The sequence below is a fragment of the Lissotriton vulgaris genome, chromosome 7 (genome assembly GCF_964263255.1).
Source record: "Lissotriton vulgaris chromosome 7, aLisVul1.2, whole genome shotgun sequence".
NCBI lineage: Eukaryota > Metazoa > Chordata > Amphibia > Caudata > Salamandridae > Lissotriton > Lissotriton vulgaris.
Window position 1 is genome coordinate 218,580,570 of NC_141695.1, and position 15,279 is coordinate 218,595,848.

The 15,279-nt window shown below is 44.7% G+C and overlaps 1 protein-coding gene across 1 annotated transcript in view; it reads left to right on the forward strand.

Annotated features, from left to right (window-relative positions):
* Positions 1 to 15,279, forward strand: part of ARHGAP33 (Rho GTPase activating protein 33) — a 396,382-nt gene that overhangs the window by 316,570 nt on the left and 64,533 nt on the right. The window contains exons 6-11 of the mRNA XM_086929989.1: positions 973 to 1,110; positions 2,167 to 2,259; positions 4,217 to 4,339; positions 4,864 to 4,941; positions 6,287 to 6,353; positions 7,048 to 7,116. Coding sequence (XP_086786115.1) covers positions 973 to 1,110; positions 2,167 to 2,259; positions 4,217 to 4,339; positions 4,864 to 4,941; positions 6,287 to 6,353; positions 7,048 to 7,116 — 568 coding nt within the window. The remainder of the gene's footprint in view (positions 1 to 972; positions 1,111 to 2,166; positions 2,260 to 4,216; positions 4,340 to 4,863; positions 4,942 to 6,286; positions 6,354 to 7,047; positions 7,117 to 15,279) is intronic.

A 15,279-nucleotide genomic window follows, 5' to 3' on the forward strand; every position in this document is an offset into this window, starting at 1 on the left:
ATGCACATCCAATCACAAGCATAGGCGGCTGCCATCCCTGCACATCCAATCCCAAGCTTAGGGGGCTGCCATCCATGCACATCCAATCCCAAGCGTAGACGGCTGTCATCCATGCACATCCAATCCCAAACGTAGGTGGCTGCCATCCATCCACATCCAATCCCGAGCCTAGGGGGCTGCAATTCATGCACATCCAAGCTCTCGCTCGGTATTTGTTCCCATCTTGCCGTTTTCTAAACTTCCCATAACACCCAGAGTCAAATGAAGTTTTCACTGTTTTGATGTAGGGTATTTCAGTGCATTTAACGGTTTGCATTCAATGATCCATCGTTTGAAGAGCCCCAAGTGGAAATGCAGATTCAGCAATTTTCCACAAGTATTAATGGGTAGTAACTCCAGCTTTATACTAGTGGAAATGTCTGCTTTGGTGCAGTATTACTGTTAATGAAGTGGTGAAGCACTTTACAAACGTGATAACATGTCATTCGAAATCAGTAAAATGCAATACATTTGCAGTGACCGCCACGTATTTCAGCCAATATAAAATAAGGTTTAAGAATTCCTGAAAGACTCGTGTGTTCTCCAACACTGCTGGGGGTCAGGGTGGAAAGCGTTTGAAACTCAAGGTGCTTCAAAGATATTTTAGGATAGAGCGTAAACTCATTAAATTGTCCTACAACATAAGCTACTTCCATTTGTCCCATTTGTTTTCTTAATGCATCTCTCATGTTGGTCTTGCTCCTCTTGCCACATGTCTCAGTAGTTGTTCATCTGTGTTTTCATTTATAGCTGTGTTTGCCTCTTTCTTTGAATTTGTATCTTTCATATCCTTTTCCCTATAGCTGCTCCTGTGTCCTTTAATCTGAATCGCTCCTGTGTAACTCTGTCGCTCTGTCTGACCCCGTTTCTCACGTGTCCTTCTCGTTTTCTGGAGCTGTTCGGAGTTCTCACCCCCTTTCCTCTCTTCTGCAGGGGAAGTCCTGGCCGGTCCATCGGAGCTATGATGAATTCCGTAACCTCGACACTCACCTGCACCTCTGCATCTTCGACCGGCGCTTTTCCCAACTGCCGGAGCTGCCTCCGTTTGCTGAGATCAGACATCGCACTGAGGTATGAGGGCCTCTCTCGATCGTCCTTTCCACTCCACTCCACTCTGATCCCAGATTGGAGCACTCTGGAGGAACATGGCGGCCTCTTTTGAACATTGCGCTTACCACTAGAATGGAGTTAAAAGCCTATAATAAGATAAAGCTGCAAGAGGGCTCTGGTGATGCTTTCTTGGGAGGAAGAGGCATCTTGCCTCCTTCTTGAGGGAGCAGATACGTGGCCACCTCTGGGATTTGGACGAGCTTTTGGAAGGAACAGGCGCTCCACCTGGGGTGGGAAAGATAGGTCTGGTGTGCCCTACGTAGGAGGAAGAGGTGTTCGGGCTCTTCTCTCATTGGAGGAAGAAGTAGCAGCTGGTCTATTCTTGCAGTGTCTGTTCTCCTCTTGGGGCAGAAGCAGTACCTGGTCTCCGTGTGGCATTAAAGGTACCTGGAGTGAAGAGTAGTCTGCCCTCCAAGTAAGGGAGTGGGGAGATGTTTCTTCCTGTTCACTTTTGGAATGGAAGTGCTGTCTGGCTGTCTTTTCCTGTAAGCAGAGGTAACTGGTCCAGAGTTGTATGGCCTCATTTTGGGCAACAGTGACCACCACTTGGAATGAAAAGGAGTCTGGCCTTCTTCAGTTAGGTGATTGGGGAACATTGACCACCACTTGGAAAGAGGCACAGGACACCTCCTGGAATGAAAATGAGTCTGGCCATCTTCAGTTAGGTGATTGGGAACAGTGGGTAGGCAGATGTTTGCCTTTTCCCTTTTGGGAGGAAGTAGTGTGTGGCTGTCCTTTCCCGGAAGGAACACAAAACTGGCCTTTTCTAGGGAGGAAGTAGTGTCTGACACCTACTTGAATGAGAGGCATATGGCAACCTCTTCAAAGGACGAGGAGTCTGTAGGAAAGGGCTCTTTCTCACGGGAGACAGAGGCCTCTCCCTATCTGATCTTTGTCCTCGGAATGTTCAGAGATCTGTTTCGAATTATTTAAGGGGCAGGAACCGGGGAGTACTCAGTGTTGAGGTTTATTTTCTGAGGTTCACCTTGTTCTCATCCGTATGCATTCTTTTTCTAGCTCCTGATGCCTATGTTGTCTCAGTACCTGGAGAAGCTTTCCGCCATTATAGATAGCAACATCAACTGTGGTCCTGTGCTCACCTGGATGGAGGTAAGACAGGGGGCCTAGGCATGTATATCACAGGGCGAAAAGACACAATGCAGAAAATACCACATGCTTCATATTAGAAAACAGTACCTTTCTGTGAAACAAAAGTCGCCTCCTGTGTGCACCCAACTCATTGGGCCTGACATTTGGTTCGACACTTCCTGTTTGTTAGAAGCTTGAGGCACAGACATTATTGATACAGCTTTGGACTGAGCTCAGGGATCCGCCTGACTGTGTGCACTGATCCCAGCTATCCTTATTCCTGTATCCACTGGTATCTCCCACTCACTTCACTCCCAGTATCTTATTCCTCAGCTACCAGTGGTTAGAAGGTGCTTCTTTGTCTGGATTCTGAATATAATGATTAGACTGTACTTCTAGAGTAGAAAAGCAATTCTGTTTCAGAAGGTATGTCCATACAATAATTTATTAATTTTACCATGATTAGCTTAATAAATCATATAATTACTTTATGTGGGGTGTAAATGTCATCTATTTACTAAATGGATCTGTGTGTTGAGGGGGAAATCCCTTTGTCAGGAACATATTTTTCATGTAAAAATAAAGTGAAATCAAATCGGTTTCCAAATCTAGAACACCTCCCTCCAACAATCTGATCACACAATAAAATTAAAGAAAAACCAACACCGTTCCTTTCGGAATGAATAGACTAGAAGAACATCACAGTGCAGCGTTCACAAACTGATCCACCAGTACGTAAAGGAAGAAAGGTTTCACGGGAGTCTGAAAATACATTTTTTTTAAAGAAAAAAGGGGATCAGGGGATTCAGGTAAGCCCTCCCCCCTGACTCCTCATCATCCAGTAGGTAAGCTTCTCCCGGTGAGACGTTTGTAGAATTGTTTAAGTGTTTAAGGGGTTTCAGTACTCTAGTGCAGTCTTCTCCAACGAGTAGCTCTCCAGCTACCTTTAACTTGCTCTCCTGTGTGCTTTCCAGTTTAATACATTTGAAGCTTTTTCTTGGCTGAATAAATATGTGTACCAGATTAAAAAGTATGCATCTCAGACGAACGTGTGTATTTTCAGACCTCGTAAGCTAATGTTTGAAGAAAAGATGGTTGCATTTCCAAAGTACATTTTAAGCTGTAATTTAAGTGATAAATTATGTGGCATTAGGGGAGACGTATTACTAATATTACAGTGATGCCATGGGCAATGCAGATATGGCTGCTATGTGTTACCTATGTAAAGACATTCTAAATTGATGACTCGTTCTTTACATTGCTTTTGGCAGCCCTGCCTGATGCACTGAGGTGATCACTCCTGGTAATCTTGCTTAGGGTGGCCACCAATGTAATCTTGACTGATGTGGTCATTATTACAGCACTAATATTAGTAGCTCTGGATGATTTTCATTAAGCACAAGTATCTCTTATTACCGAAAAGGTTGGAGACTCCTGCTCTAACGAACATGTGCAGGGTGTACCGCGTGAACAAGAACAGATGACCCTCAAAAGTATCGACATATAGGCAAGTTTGTACAGGGCACCGGTTTAGGAAAAATTGCATCACCTAGTGCTTGGGGTGGTCCTGGCCTCAGAACAAAGACTGAAGCTTTTGGTTGACAGATTTTAACATTACCAATGTTAGACGTTAGAGGGCCAGTGTTACACTAGAGAGTTCACATTTCGTTTACAATGGCCGTGCTATGGCTGGTGAGGTGGTTATAGCGCAGCTAATGGGTGTTGAGTCGCCGCTCACGAGGCAGTTGTGCTTCAGCTGGTGGGAGAGAAGCCTGCAGTGTATTGATGGAGCCGCGCGACGAGAAGGTGGCTTGCTGTGGATTCATTGGCCTGTAACTACTGCTCCAATAGCTTCACACCTGCTCCTTGTTTCCAGAAGTTGGTAGGAAAGAGCAGTGTGATGGTCCTACTGGAGTAAATAATATAAGAAATGTTTGGATCTTCTTTCTTCCACCACATGATTTCCCATCTCTTCCAGATTGATAACCATGGCAATCGTTTGATCGTAAATGAAGAGGCGTCCATCAACGTTCCAGCGATTGCGGCCGCCCACGTCATCAAGCGCTACACTGCTCAAGCCAGCGATGAGCTCTCTTTTGAGGTAGGTGTTAGCGGGTCTACTTGGAGGAAGCTCCTGTGGCACTGCTGGTATCAAGCTCACTAGACCGGTCCTAAATCAGCGAGTGGAAGCTTGGCTGCACCGCTGATGTGTGAGGCGCGTCAGGCTTGAGTATTACATCACTGACTGGCATTTCTGGGTGAACTCCTTCGATGCTGCATTAAAATGTCCATTTGGAACCCTAACCAAGATCTGGAACAGCAATTGGCAAAACCACACTGCTGAGCAGAAGGTTGGTTGATTCAGCGGGGTGGGATGGCATTCCGTCATCTTGCGAAGTTGTAGATAACCCTTTATTATTTGAAGTAGGGGTGGGAGCCTTTTATCAAATGTGTAACCCAAGCACTCGTTTAGCCTGCATTTGTGTAACTTCTGAAGCCCCAGTGGCAGAATAGTGATAGAAAGTTGGGCTCTGTTGGCCACCAGGGTTCACACACTGCTTGGACAGTCTTTCACACATTTGGTGTGCTGTAAGATGTATTACGTTTTTGTTTGTTTTCCCACAGGTGGGTGACTTTGTTTCGGTGATTGACATGCCTCCGAAGGAAGACACCAGCTGGTGGAGGGGAAAGCATGGATTCCAGGTGTGCACTGCTAGGTTTGTCATGTGGGTAGGACATCTGTTGTAGGTTTAGAAATTACCAGAAATTTAGAGAGAAGCAAAAGAATTTCTATAGCACACATGGGCCTTTTCATAGCACTACGAAGGAGGCTGGGGTGGGAGAGATAGTAGGAATCAGAGCAGTTACTGAGCTCAGGGATCTGTAATGTAAATTGATGGAATGGAATGGAACACACAGGTGTCAAGATGTTTCTAAATGTGGCCTAGTTCTAGGTGGAAAGGTGACGTACGCGAGTCCAGCATGTAGAGTTGGGTCTGGAAGCATCTCTTTCCTTATAACAATTCAACCTCATCTTCCAGCGGAGCAGCAGATTTGTGGAAGTTGAGCCTTGCCCTCTAGTTGGCCGGTATGGTAGAGGACAAAGTAATATGTGGGGAAAGGATGTACTACTTTATGAATGAATCCCTGTGCTTAGAAGTCAGCTCGCTCTTCCACTGGTAGTCCACGCAGGGATTTCCATAGTGCTCCGGCATTTTAAAGCATTTCAAGTCAAAGATTAGTTTTATGGAGTTTGAGAGTTTTAGCACAAAGTTCCACTTACAATCATTTGTAGTTGTCGAGTGTAGACTGTATTGGTGCTCAAAACCAAAATTGACCTTTGTAATGGAAGAGGACTGGGGATCTGAGAGCAGAATCTGCAAAAAGCAAAGGTTACTGCATCATGAATGAAAGATGGTGCCAAGGATGACTACTGTTGCAACCTTCTTAAGCAGTGGTGGGTGGTAGAACATCCTAGGTGAGCAGTCTTTGTAAACTGCTTGATCCACAGGGCCTCTGCTGAGAAACCTCCAGATTGCTTATGCTGTTCACTGCCTCCCTCACAGTCCTTTCAGTTGGTGTGAATAGGGATGCCAACAAGTCTGAGCCTTCAGCCCTGGCATTCGGTGGGGGTGGAGGATGCCTGGAATGTGGAGAGGTTTTCCATGTGAGTACGGGGGTAGAAGAATTATTTGAACCACCTTCTGGCAACTTCCCCAAGCCCATCAGTGTTTGGGGGCACCATGTGGACAGGTTCAGCAGAACCAGTCAGTGTGAAAAGACTTCATGAACATAAGACAATTTGTAAAAGGGCTCAAGGTTAGGGGAGGGGCAACAATGCTGTGGGTGTCTGGGACAGCCACTATAATTGATTGTAGTGCACTTACATTCGTGAATTCCTTGACACTTGCGTTGCTGTCTTCCCTTTGTGTGGTGCCTTTGGTGGCTTGCATTGGTAAACTGCTGTTAGTGACGGTTGGCCTGGTGCTTTCTCCTTGTTAGTTTGGAAAAAGTGGGGTTTGGTAACTATTCTCTTTCTTCTGTTTAGGTCGGCTTCTTCCCGAGTGAATGTGTGGAGCTCTTTACGGAGAGGCTAACCCCTGGACTGAAGTCAGGTAATGCTGCGGGCGACAGTCAGTCTGCAGGTCACAATTGAGGGGCAGTGTCAGAGCTGCATGAGAGATCACTCTTTCATTTTTCGTCCCTGTCCCAGACAGCAGTGCAGTTCCTTTCCTGGTCCCCCCACATGTCCCAACAGTGCAGTGCATTATACAGTGCCTTCCTCCTTTGTCCTAGTAGCAGGTTGCCTGATCACCTGTCTTGGCCGGGCACTGCCTGTTTTACTATCCTCACAACATATAAATTGCTTCTCTGCATGGATAGGGTAACAGCAGCCTTTTGTCTTGCCTTGTCATGAAGAGTCTTCTTTGGTTTTCTTGAATAGTCTTTGTTTTGCCCTGCCTTATGCCCTGTCCCATAACCCATTTGAGTTTACTGACGGTGTGTCTCTTGCATTTCTGTCTTGTTTTTCAAAGCATACTATCTTACATTCCCTGCCCTAGGAGTGTCTCACCAGTTTCCCTTTGCAGTGTTATACGCTTCAGTTTACCTTGCAGTATCTCACCTTGCTTCCCCTACCCCTGGAAATGTAGTTGTTTCCCTGCCCTTGCAGCGTGCCATTCAGTTTCCATTTCCTAGCCGTGACCTGGCATGTCTAGTCCTTTTTCCCGTTTTCTGTCACTGTCTCACTCTTTCCTTTGACCAGAAAGGGCAGTATTTCACCTTGATTACTTCATGTTTTGTTTCCAGAAGTGGATGGGCAGAAGATTACTGTAGGAGCCCTGCCTACCCCTCAGGGTCTCCCATCGCCTACTTCTGGTAAGATGTCGCCTTGGGTTCTCTCCAACCAGAATTCTATCGACAATCTCATGTCCATCTTTCTTCTACTTGTGATTATGCTTCTCTCTTCTACCTTTCTCATCCTCTCTCTTGCCTCTATTCCACCCGAGGTCACTGGTTCTGGATGGCCCTCAAGGGCCTATCATCATATCTGTGTTACTACTTCTTTCAGGGTTTATAAATACATTGTGCCTTGATCGAATGACAGGATGATCTATTTCCCTTGCAGAAATTACCACAACAACAAAGTCGTCAAACAACTCAAAACCAAAATTAGATGAAATAAACTATTTTAACTTCCTTTTCGTCCCATTAGCAAAAATAACACTAAACAAGTTCAACTAGTCTTAGCTTAATGGTATCCCTATGCAATTAGAATCCTAACAATTGGCCGCAAGTTTGGCATGCTTCTAAGCCGCGACAGCGTGAGGAAACTTGGTCAAATAAATCTGAGGAGGCAAGATTTTCCAGGCATCTGAAGAAGCAACAATCAGGTTCAAGGTGACCTCTGCCTGTGTCATAGACCCTGAACTTGGGGGCAGTGTATATGTTTTACAGTCTTATTCTTGGCAGTAAAGTAAGGCAGTACAAAAGGCATCAGAGTAGTCCATAACAGATGCCCAGACATCCGTGTCTCCATGGACGAGAAGGTAAATGGATGGTTTAGACCTAGCATTGCCTAGTGGGGGAAGGGCAGCTTCTAACACTCAGACCCAGAGTGTGAGTGGAGGCAAGGAACTGAATAGTTGTGTTTGATCAGACACTGGGTTTTGGTTGTTCAAACATTCAGAGGGAGATTACGAGACTGCAGTGTTCCTCTCTTTTGGCTGAAAGTAATTTGCTTGATTTTGGAATTGTTAATTTGTCACCAATACTCCTGTATCCATGTTCTGTTTCAAGTAAACATTTTGTAGACTTATGGTTGGCGCTTTGTCCTGTAAACGCAAGATTTGTGCTTGGGTGTCTCCGACTAAATATTGTGCCTGGACCAGTTGTATCAATCCTATCAAAAAGAGTAGCCACTTAAACACTGGAAAGGGTAGGAGAAAAAATGGAATGCTGCTGCACCAGTGGCAATCATGGAAATAGCTTTGTTGGACAGCTGTTCTACAATGGTGACTTTTATGAAGGATTACTGCTTCCGCAGTCTAGCGCATTTTACATGCTACATGTATTTCGAACTATAATAAGTCTTACAGTCCAGGCTTGAACTTAATTCTGTGTCCCCTCTTGATTCTGGGAATGCGGTGCAATTTCAGGTCAGTTTCATAGTACTCTTCAATTGGCAGCAGACAATGCCAACTGGAAAACTGCATGTGCATGTAAATATATCACTCCTCAGAAAGATTTGTTACACATATGCTACAAAATCGTGCCAGATTGCCATGATTCTGGCAAGTTACAGAGCCCGGAACCATGACGAAAGGCTCTCAAAGAACTTCTAGAATGCTATCAGGCCAAGCGCATGGAGAAGAGTGCAGTATGCAGCATGGGTCCACCTGCCCACCAGGGTTGGGTTAAGACAGTACAACCTGCTTGAACTGGGTTATCAAAGTAATGTGACCTCTAAGGGGATCTAGAAGAACTTCTAGCTGGAAAATAGTAACTTTACCCTGGCTTTAATAAAAAAGAAAAAGTTTGTCATCTGTTTAGATTTTTTAACCTTGTATGTCTACTTAAATCCAGTGGATTTGATCATGGCATTGTTAACGGAACAGTCCACAATCCGGCACATTGTGTATTTGATTGCTCCTTAGTCTTATTTAGAATGCCATTACACTGAGGCATATTGGAGGGCGTATCATGTCCAAACTCAAACTTGTCACTATCCAAAATTTGGCACGTTTTCAAGATCAACATGTTACTAGTTTTTGATCTGCGAAGACTCCTTGCAGCATCCCTGGTCAGTGGTCTTCAAACTGTGGGGACCGCCCATCAGGAGGGGGACATTGCGGGGTATGAATTGATGTTACATGGGTGGGGGGGATACTCTGTGCACTAGCAAGTAAATACACTTACTGTGATGTAAAGGAAGAAAACAGTTCTGTGATAGGCATGTTTAGTCATTCATGTCTTGGCCTGGAGTCAAAGAAATGCCTACAAATTACTCCAGTACCTCACTTGCCTAATATCAGTAAAGGACTATTCCTGTGACCTACCGCTTGAGCAAGGGATCCCACAGGAAGTGCTTCGCTTGCTTTGTTTCACAGTTCATATGTTTATTGTGGAGAATTCAAACCCACTACTAAATGTCCGCTTTGTCTATATTTGTTAAAGGGTGTACTTCAAGCTCCACTAAAATTCTAAATCATTTTTTAAAAACTTATTTAGCATTTTTTGCAATAAATCTGAGAAAACATGTTTGTCATTTTGGGTCCTCAAAGAAAATATTTTAAGCAAGGGGGCACAGCACTGAAATGTCACAAGATCATTGTTGTATAAAGGCACACACTGAGGTTTCTATTTGCAATCCCACCACTTTTCCAAAAGTACAGATATGAAATTGGTCTTTAATACAGGGTATGAGCCTGTTATTCCCAGGATGGCATCAGGCCCTGTTTGATTTAAAGCTTGACTTCTTTTTTATTTTATTTATTTCAAGTCTTTTTTATTGAAGATTGAAAAACGAAAAGCAAAGACAATACAGTAAATCTTCCAATACATAGATTAATACAATAGTGGCAATAAATAACGCTTACCCAAAACCAAAGGAAGAGAGAAAAATAGGAAGGAGAGTAAGAATAAGAAATAAGGACAAGTGTATCAATGTATCAATAATAAGCGGTCGACGGAAGCATGAGTCACAGTACAGGGGACAGTAAAATATACAATAAAAAACACAATTGTTGGAGTCATACAGAGACAATGAATCATATAAAGATAATCAACATTTAGAAGGTTGCATCATGGAGGTTCAAAGTGAGAGGATGACTCATCCAGTGAGGACCACAGTTTTTTGTTAGAAGGCTTCCATGTAGCTAACTGCAGTGCCGGATTGTCCGCCCCTCTCAAAAAGGAGAGCCATTCTAGCCAGATTTTAAAGTTGACTTCAGCAAAAATTCTTCCATTTACAGAGGATAACTTTGCACGCCAGCGTCAGCATGATATCTAACAGTTGTCGGTCATGTATGTCAGGTCGTTGTGTATCTAGTGGGCCCAAAATGACGTATAAGAATTCCTGGGCAGGTGTAATTCCAAATACCTGGCGAATATAAGCAAAGGCTTTCACCCAAAATGTTCTTAATATGGAACAAACAAAAAAGCATGTGCGCCAAATCTCCAGGTCCTGTCTGTCAATTCCAACAATTGGGCGTATCTTTTAGATGGCATTTGAACAACTTTTGAGGGGTCCAGAACGCTCTGTTCAGCAACATGTACTTTGTTTGACAAAGGATTGGGGAGACCTTATTTGATAGTGCAGTGCTGTGTATTACTTCCCAGTCTATCGCCATTCCTGTCGAGTTAGTTTCCGACTCCCACTTGTCTTCCGATAGCGTATGGGGTTTCCTGGGCATGGGGAGGAGCAATTTATAGACTCTGGAGACGAAATGGTCAGCATGGTACAGTATCGGTAGACGCGTCGCCAGCCAGGGTAAATCAGTAGTGAGGGTACGTTTAGAGATGACGGATTTCAATTTCAGGAATTGATAGAATTCTATGGGTGGTAAATGAAATGTCTTTTGCAGTGTCGAGAAAGGGATGGGCAGAGCATCTTCATAAAGGTCTTTTACCATATGGATACCACTTCTAGCCCATAAATCCCAATAAAGTGTTTTGCCATCTAACCGGATCATAGGGTTATTCCATAGCGATACTAGGGTGGACTTTTTGATTACTGAGTTAGTTTTATGGGATTGGTCAAGCCTGAGGAGGGCTCGCCTGGTGTTCAATAGGATATATTTGGAGTGAGGTTAATGCGCTAAATCCATGCTGAGGAGGAACGAAAGGGGTGCATGTGCAATTATCGATTGCTCAATAGATAGCCATACTGGAGTATATGATGGAGAGTCAACTAACCAAAGAGCCCCCTGTTTACAAAGGAAAGCCGTCTGGTAGTTCCTGAACGAGGGAAGGCCCAGGCCGCCTTTCTCTTTTGCTAGCGGCAACTTTTTCAATGATATCCTGGCTTTTTTCCCTCGCCACAAGAACTCCCCAAACAACTTATCAACTTTCTTGATGAATTAGTCTGAAAAAGTCATTGGGAGCATGCTGGCCAGGTAATTAACCAGAAGCGTGCACATCATTTTAAGGGTCTCAGCCCTACCCCACCAGGACAAAAACTTGGGTGACCAGCTATCTAATAATGCAGATATCTTTTTTTAAAGTTAGGTCCTCATTCACCTTCAGGGTTGTTATTAAATCTTTCTCGAAATCCAGACCCAGATATTTAAAAGCTTTTGGTTGCCAAGTGAGGCCAGATGTACCAAGTATTTCTTTATTCCCGGCATTATTTAAAAGCTTGACCTCTGTTTTGTCTTTATTCAGCATGTAGCCTGAAACTTTAGAATACTCCTCAATTGTGGCCATTTATTTATTTATTTATTTAGAAAGTTTTATATAGCGCGGACAAGATCCTTGCGGATATCAGAGCGCTTTACAAGAGAAGTACCTGGGGGAGCATAGACAGACAGGTGGAACAATAGATCACATAGTATGAGACAGCATTCGATGTCCAGTGCCCTCCTCCGCCGTGTAGCGGGGGACCTCTTCCAACCCTCCGAAGTCGTCGAGCTGTCGGGACTAGGCTCCTGGAATTTCAGCTGCCCCTGTGATGTGCAATTAATAACAGTACTGAAAGGTTGAGTGAGAAAGTTCGGGCGGGGAGGTGTAGTGGAACAATAGGTCACATAGTATGAGACAGCATTCGATGTCCAGTGCCCTCCTCCGCCGTGTAGCGGGGGACCTCTTCCAGCCCTCCGAAGTCGTCGAGCTGCTGGGACTAGGCTCCGCGGGCGGGCAGGGCTCGGAAGCTGCGCACCGTGTTGCCGTCCTGGAGCTGTCGCCGGAGCCCCCCTGGACCCTGCTGCTGGCGCACCCCGCTGTAGCGCTCGTAGAGTCGCAGCATGTGCTCGGACACCGTGTCCCCGGGGGGCAGCCCTCGCCCGGCCCGCCCCAGCGGGAGGCCCAGGCACCCGAGGAAGAGCCAGAGCCAGGGCAGCGCCATCCCGGCAGCCGACAGGTGAAAGTCCCGGGACAGGGGCACAGCAAGTCCTAACCTGCAGCTGCGTTTGGTGGCTTCTCACTGAAGGATGCACGCTATCCGCCTCAGCGTAAACTTTGACACTTTCTGAAAGTTTGCTTAAGTTCGGCACCTAGCGGTGGCGGCGCGCCTGTGGCCCACGGTGTGTGCTGCCGCCCGAGCTCCTGGCCGCCGAGTATCCCTGGTCCCTGCGCCGCTCCCTCTCGCCGTCTCGCCATTAATGCCGGAATAGCCTCGTCAGCCCTCTCCGTCATAATAAGCACATCATCGGCGTACGCAGTTAATTTGACAGTATAATCATCAAACGTCACACCAGCAATGGCCTTATTATTCCGAATTTGGTATAGAAACGGTTCTATTGCTAATAAAAACAGAGATGGGGATAATGGGCATCCTTGTCTCGTTCCTTGTTTCAGGCAGAAGGATGAATAGAAGGAGCCCCCTGCTCTAACCCTAGCGGTGGGCCCGGCATACAGAGCCATTACGAGTTTAGTGAATGTTGTTCCTAAATTGAATTCGTGTAAAACTGCCTCAAGGAAAGCCCAATCTACATTATCAAAGGCTTTCTCAGCGTCCAACGTGATTGCCACTGTAGGGTATGCAGAAGTTTCGCTTTTTCTAATGCGTGGGCTAATACTCTGGTATTATCGCTTGACAGTCTGTGTTTTAAAAAACCCGCTTGAGATGGATGTATGAGGGTAGGGAGGACTCTTTGTAGCCGGGCTGATAGAATCATAGCTAGTAACTTACAGTCTAGATTAATCAGGGAAATCGGCCTATAATTTTTTGGCAATGATGGGTCCTTGCCATCCTTAGGGAGCACCGCGATAATCGCCTCCGCTAATGTACCTGTTACCTCACCTGTGTCTGTGATTCCCTGGAAAAGGTGTAGAAGAGGTTCTATTAGATCCGCTGCAAAACTTTTGTAAAATTTAGCCATAAAGCCATCAGGGCCAGGTGCTTTTCCACATTTCAGACCTTTGATTGCCTTTTCTACCTCACTAGCCGAGATCGGTTCATTTAAGCTGCGTTGTTCTTCTGACGTTAGTTTTGGCAAGTCACATTCTTGTAAGTAGCCCTGAACCTTACCTTTGTCAACCAATTCGTTTTTAGCATATAGGCCCTCATAGAAGTCTTTAAAGACCTCAGTTATTTCTTGGGGGTCAGAGTGACTTACTCCTTTAGAGTCTTTTATAACATTAATAGAATTTTACTGTACCTTGAATTTTAGATAAGCAGCCAGACTTTTACCTGCCTTATTAGATTCGCAAAGTTTAAATTTCCGCCTTCTGTCCAACCACACTCCCGCTCTTTCACTCACCAGTTTGTTGTACTCGTATTTTCTATTAGTCATAGTGTTAAGTGCCTCCCGGTCCCTAGTCAATTGGTGTCTGTTTTCTAGGTCTGCTATCTCTCTTTCTAGTATTTCTAATTTTGCATTGTAATCTATGTTCATTGCAGAACGGATCTTGATGCATACCCCCCTTAAGGTGCTTTTCAGGGCTTCCCAGCGAACAAGGTCTGAAGTGTCCCCTCTCATGTTTATTTCTAGATATGAACGGATGGCTGTTTGAATGGCAATCCTATTCTGGTCTTTGTTTAGGATTTCTTCATTGAGTCTCCATGACGTTGGTTTAGGGGAGGGTTTAATGTTGCTAATGGAAAGGGAAATGCATGAATGGTCCGATAGTAGTCTTGGCTCTATGGATGTGTCCTCTAACCTAGGTACCCCATTTTGTGTAATGAAAATGTAATCAATGCGGAAGTACGAATCATGTGGGGAAGAGTAAAATGTGTAGTCCCTGTCAGTGGGGTTTTGTATTCTCCATGTGTCAACCAGATTAAAGCGCTGACACAATTTAATGAATGCGCTATGTGATTTATTTGGCTTGAAAGTACACTTCGAATCTCTATCTAGGGCAGGATCGAATGGGAGGTTAAAGTCTCCTCCTAATAAGTGAACTGCTGTGTCAGGTATGGTTGCAATCTGTTTCACTAGTTCTTGCCAGAAGTTTAGATCATTGGTGTTAGGTGTGTAGATATTCGTGACATAGAATTCTGTATTGTCCCTGGCTAGCTTAGCTGTGACCCAGCGTCCCTTCTCGTCTGCCGATGAGGACAATAACTCTATCTTGGATTTTTTCGATAGCAATATCAGCACCCCATTCTTTTTACCTAGGGCACTTGACCCCACAACTTCCGAATAGAACCTATTACGCAGAGTGTAGAATTGTTTCGCGTCTAGTTTGGTCTCCTGTAGCAGGACAATGTCACCTTTCTGCCTACGCACATAATCCAATATCTTCTGCTTTTTTATGGGTTGGTTCAAACCTTTTACATTCAGAGACAAGATTTTTAAGTTGTCTAAGGAGGCCGTTCCTAGCGGCGTTTTGAGTGTAGGATGTACCATTTGTTATTGCATACATCATGAACGCATTATGAGCCCCAAGGAGTGGCGTGCCATGCGGCACATCATTGAAAAATATGGCACTAAATTGACAGAAATCTTGAGCAAATGTATGGGCACACAGGTATGGCATGTAAATGATCCAACTTGTCCAGACAAGAAAGAAGGAGTAGATTAGAAGTGAAAATTAAAACGAAGTTGAAGAAATCAAAAATGAAACTGAAAACCACAGTATACAACACAAACCCCCCACCCCACCCACCCCTACTGCAATATGGAAGCATGGCGACGTGAGGAAAACCGCAGTAGCCCTCCCGTCGGTACCAGCATTGCATGAACATTGGAACAACAGTTTGAGGTGTATAGAACCATACATTAAAGCAATGAGAACTTCAAAATGGTGTGGCTTAACTATGAAATTATACTCTGGATAATCCGATATACTCTATGAGATTCTAACAGTAGAGCATTAATTGGAAGTAGTTTAAAGGAAAATGAAGGCCCTTGTAGAATATTGTGACATCATACTCTCCTG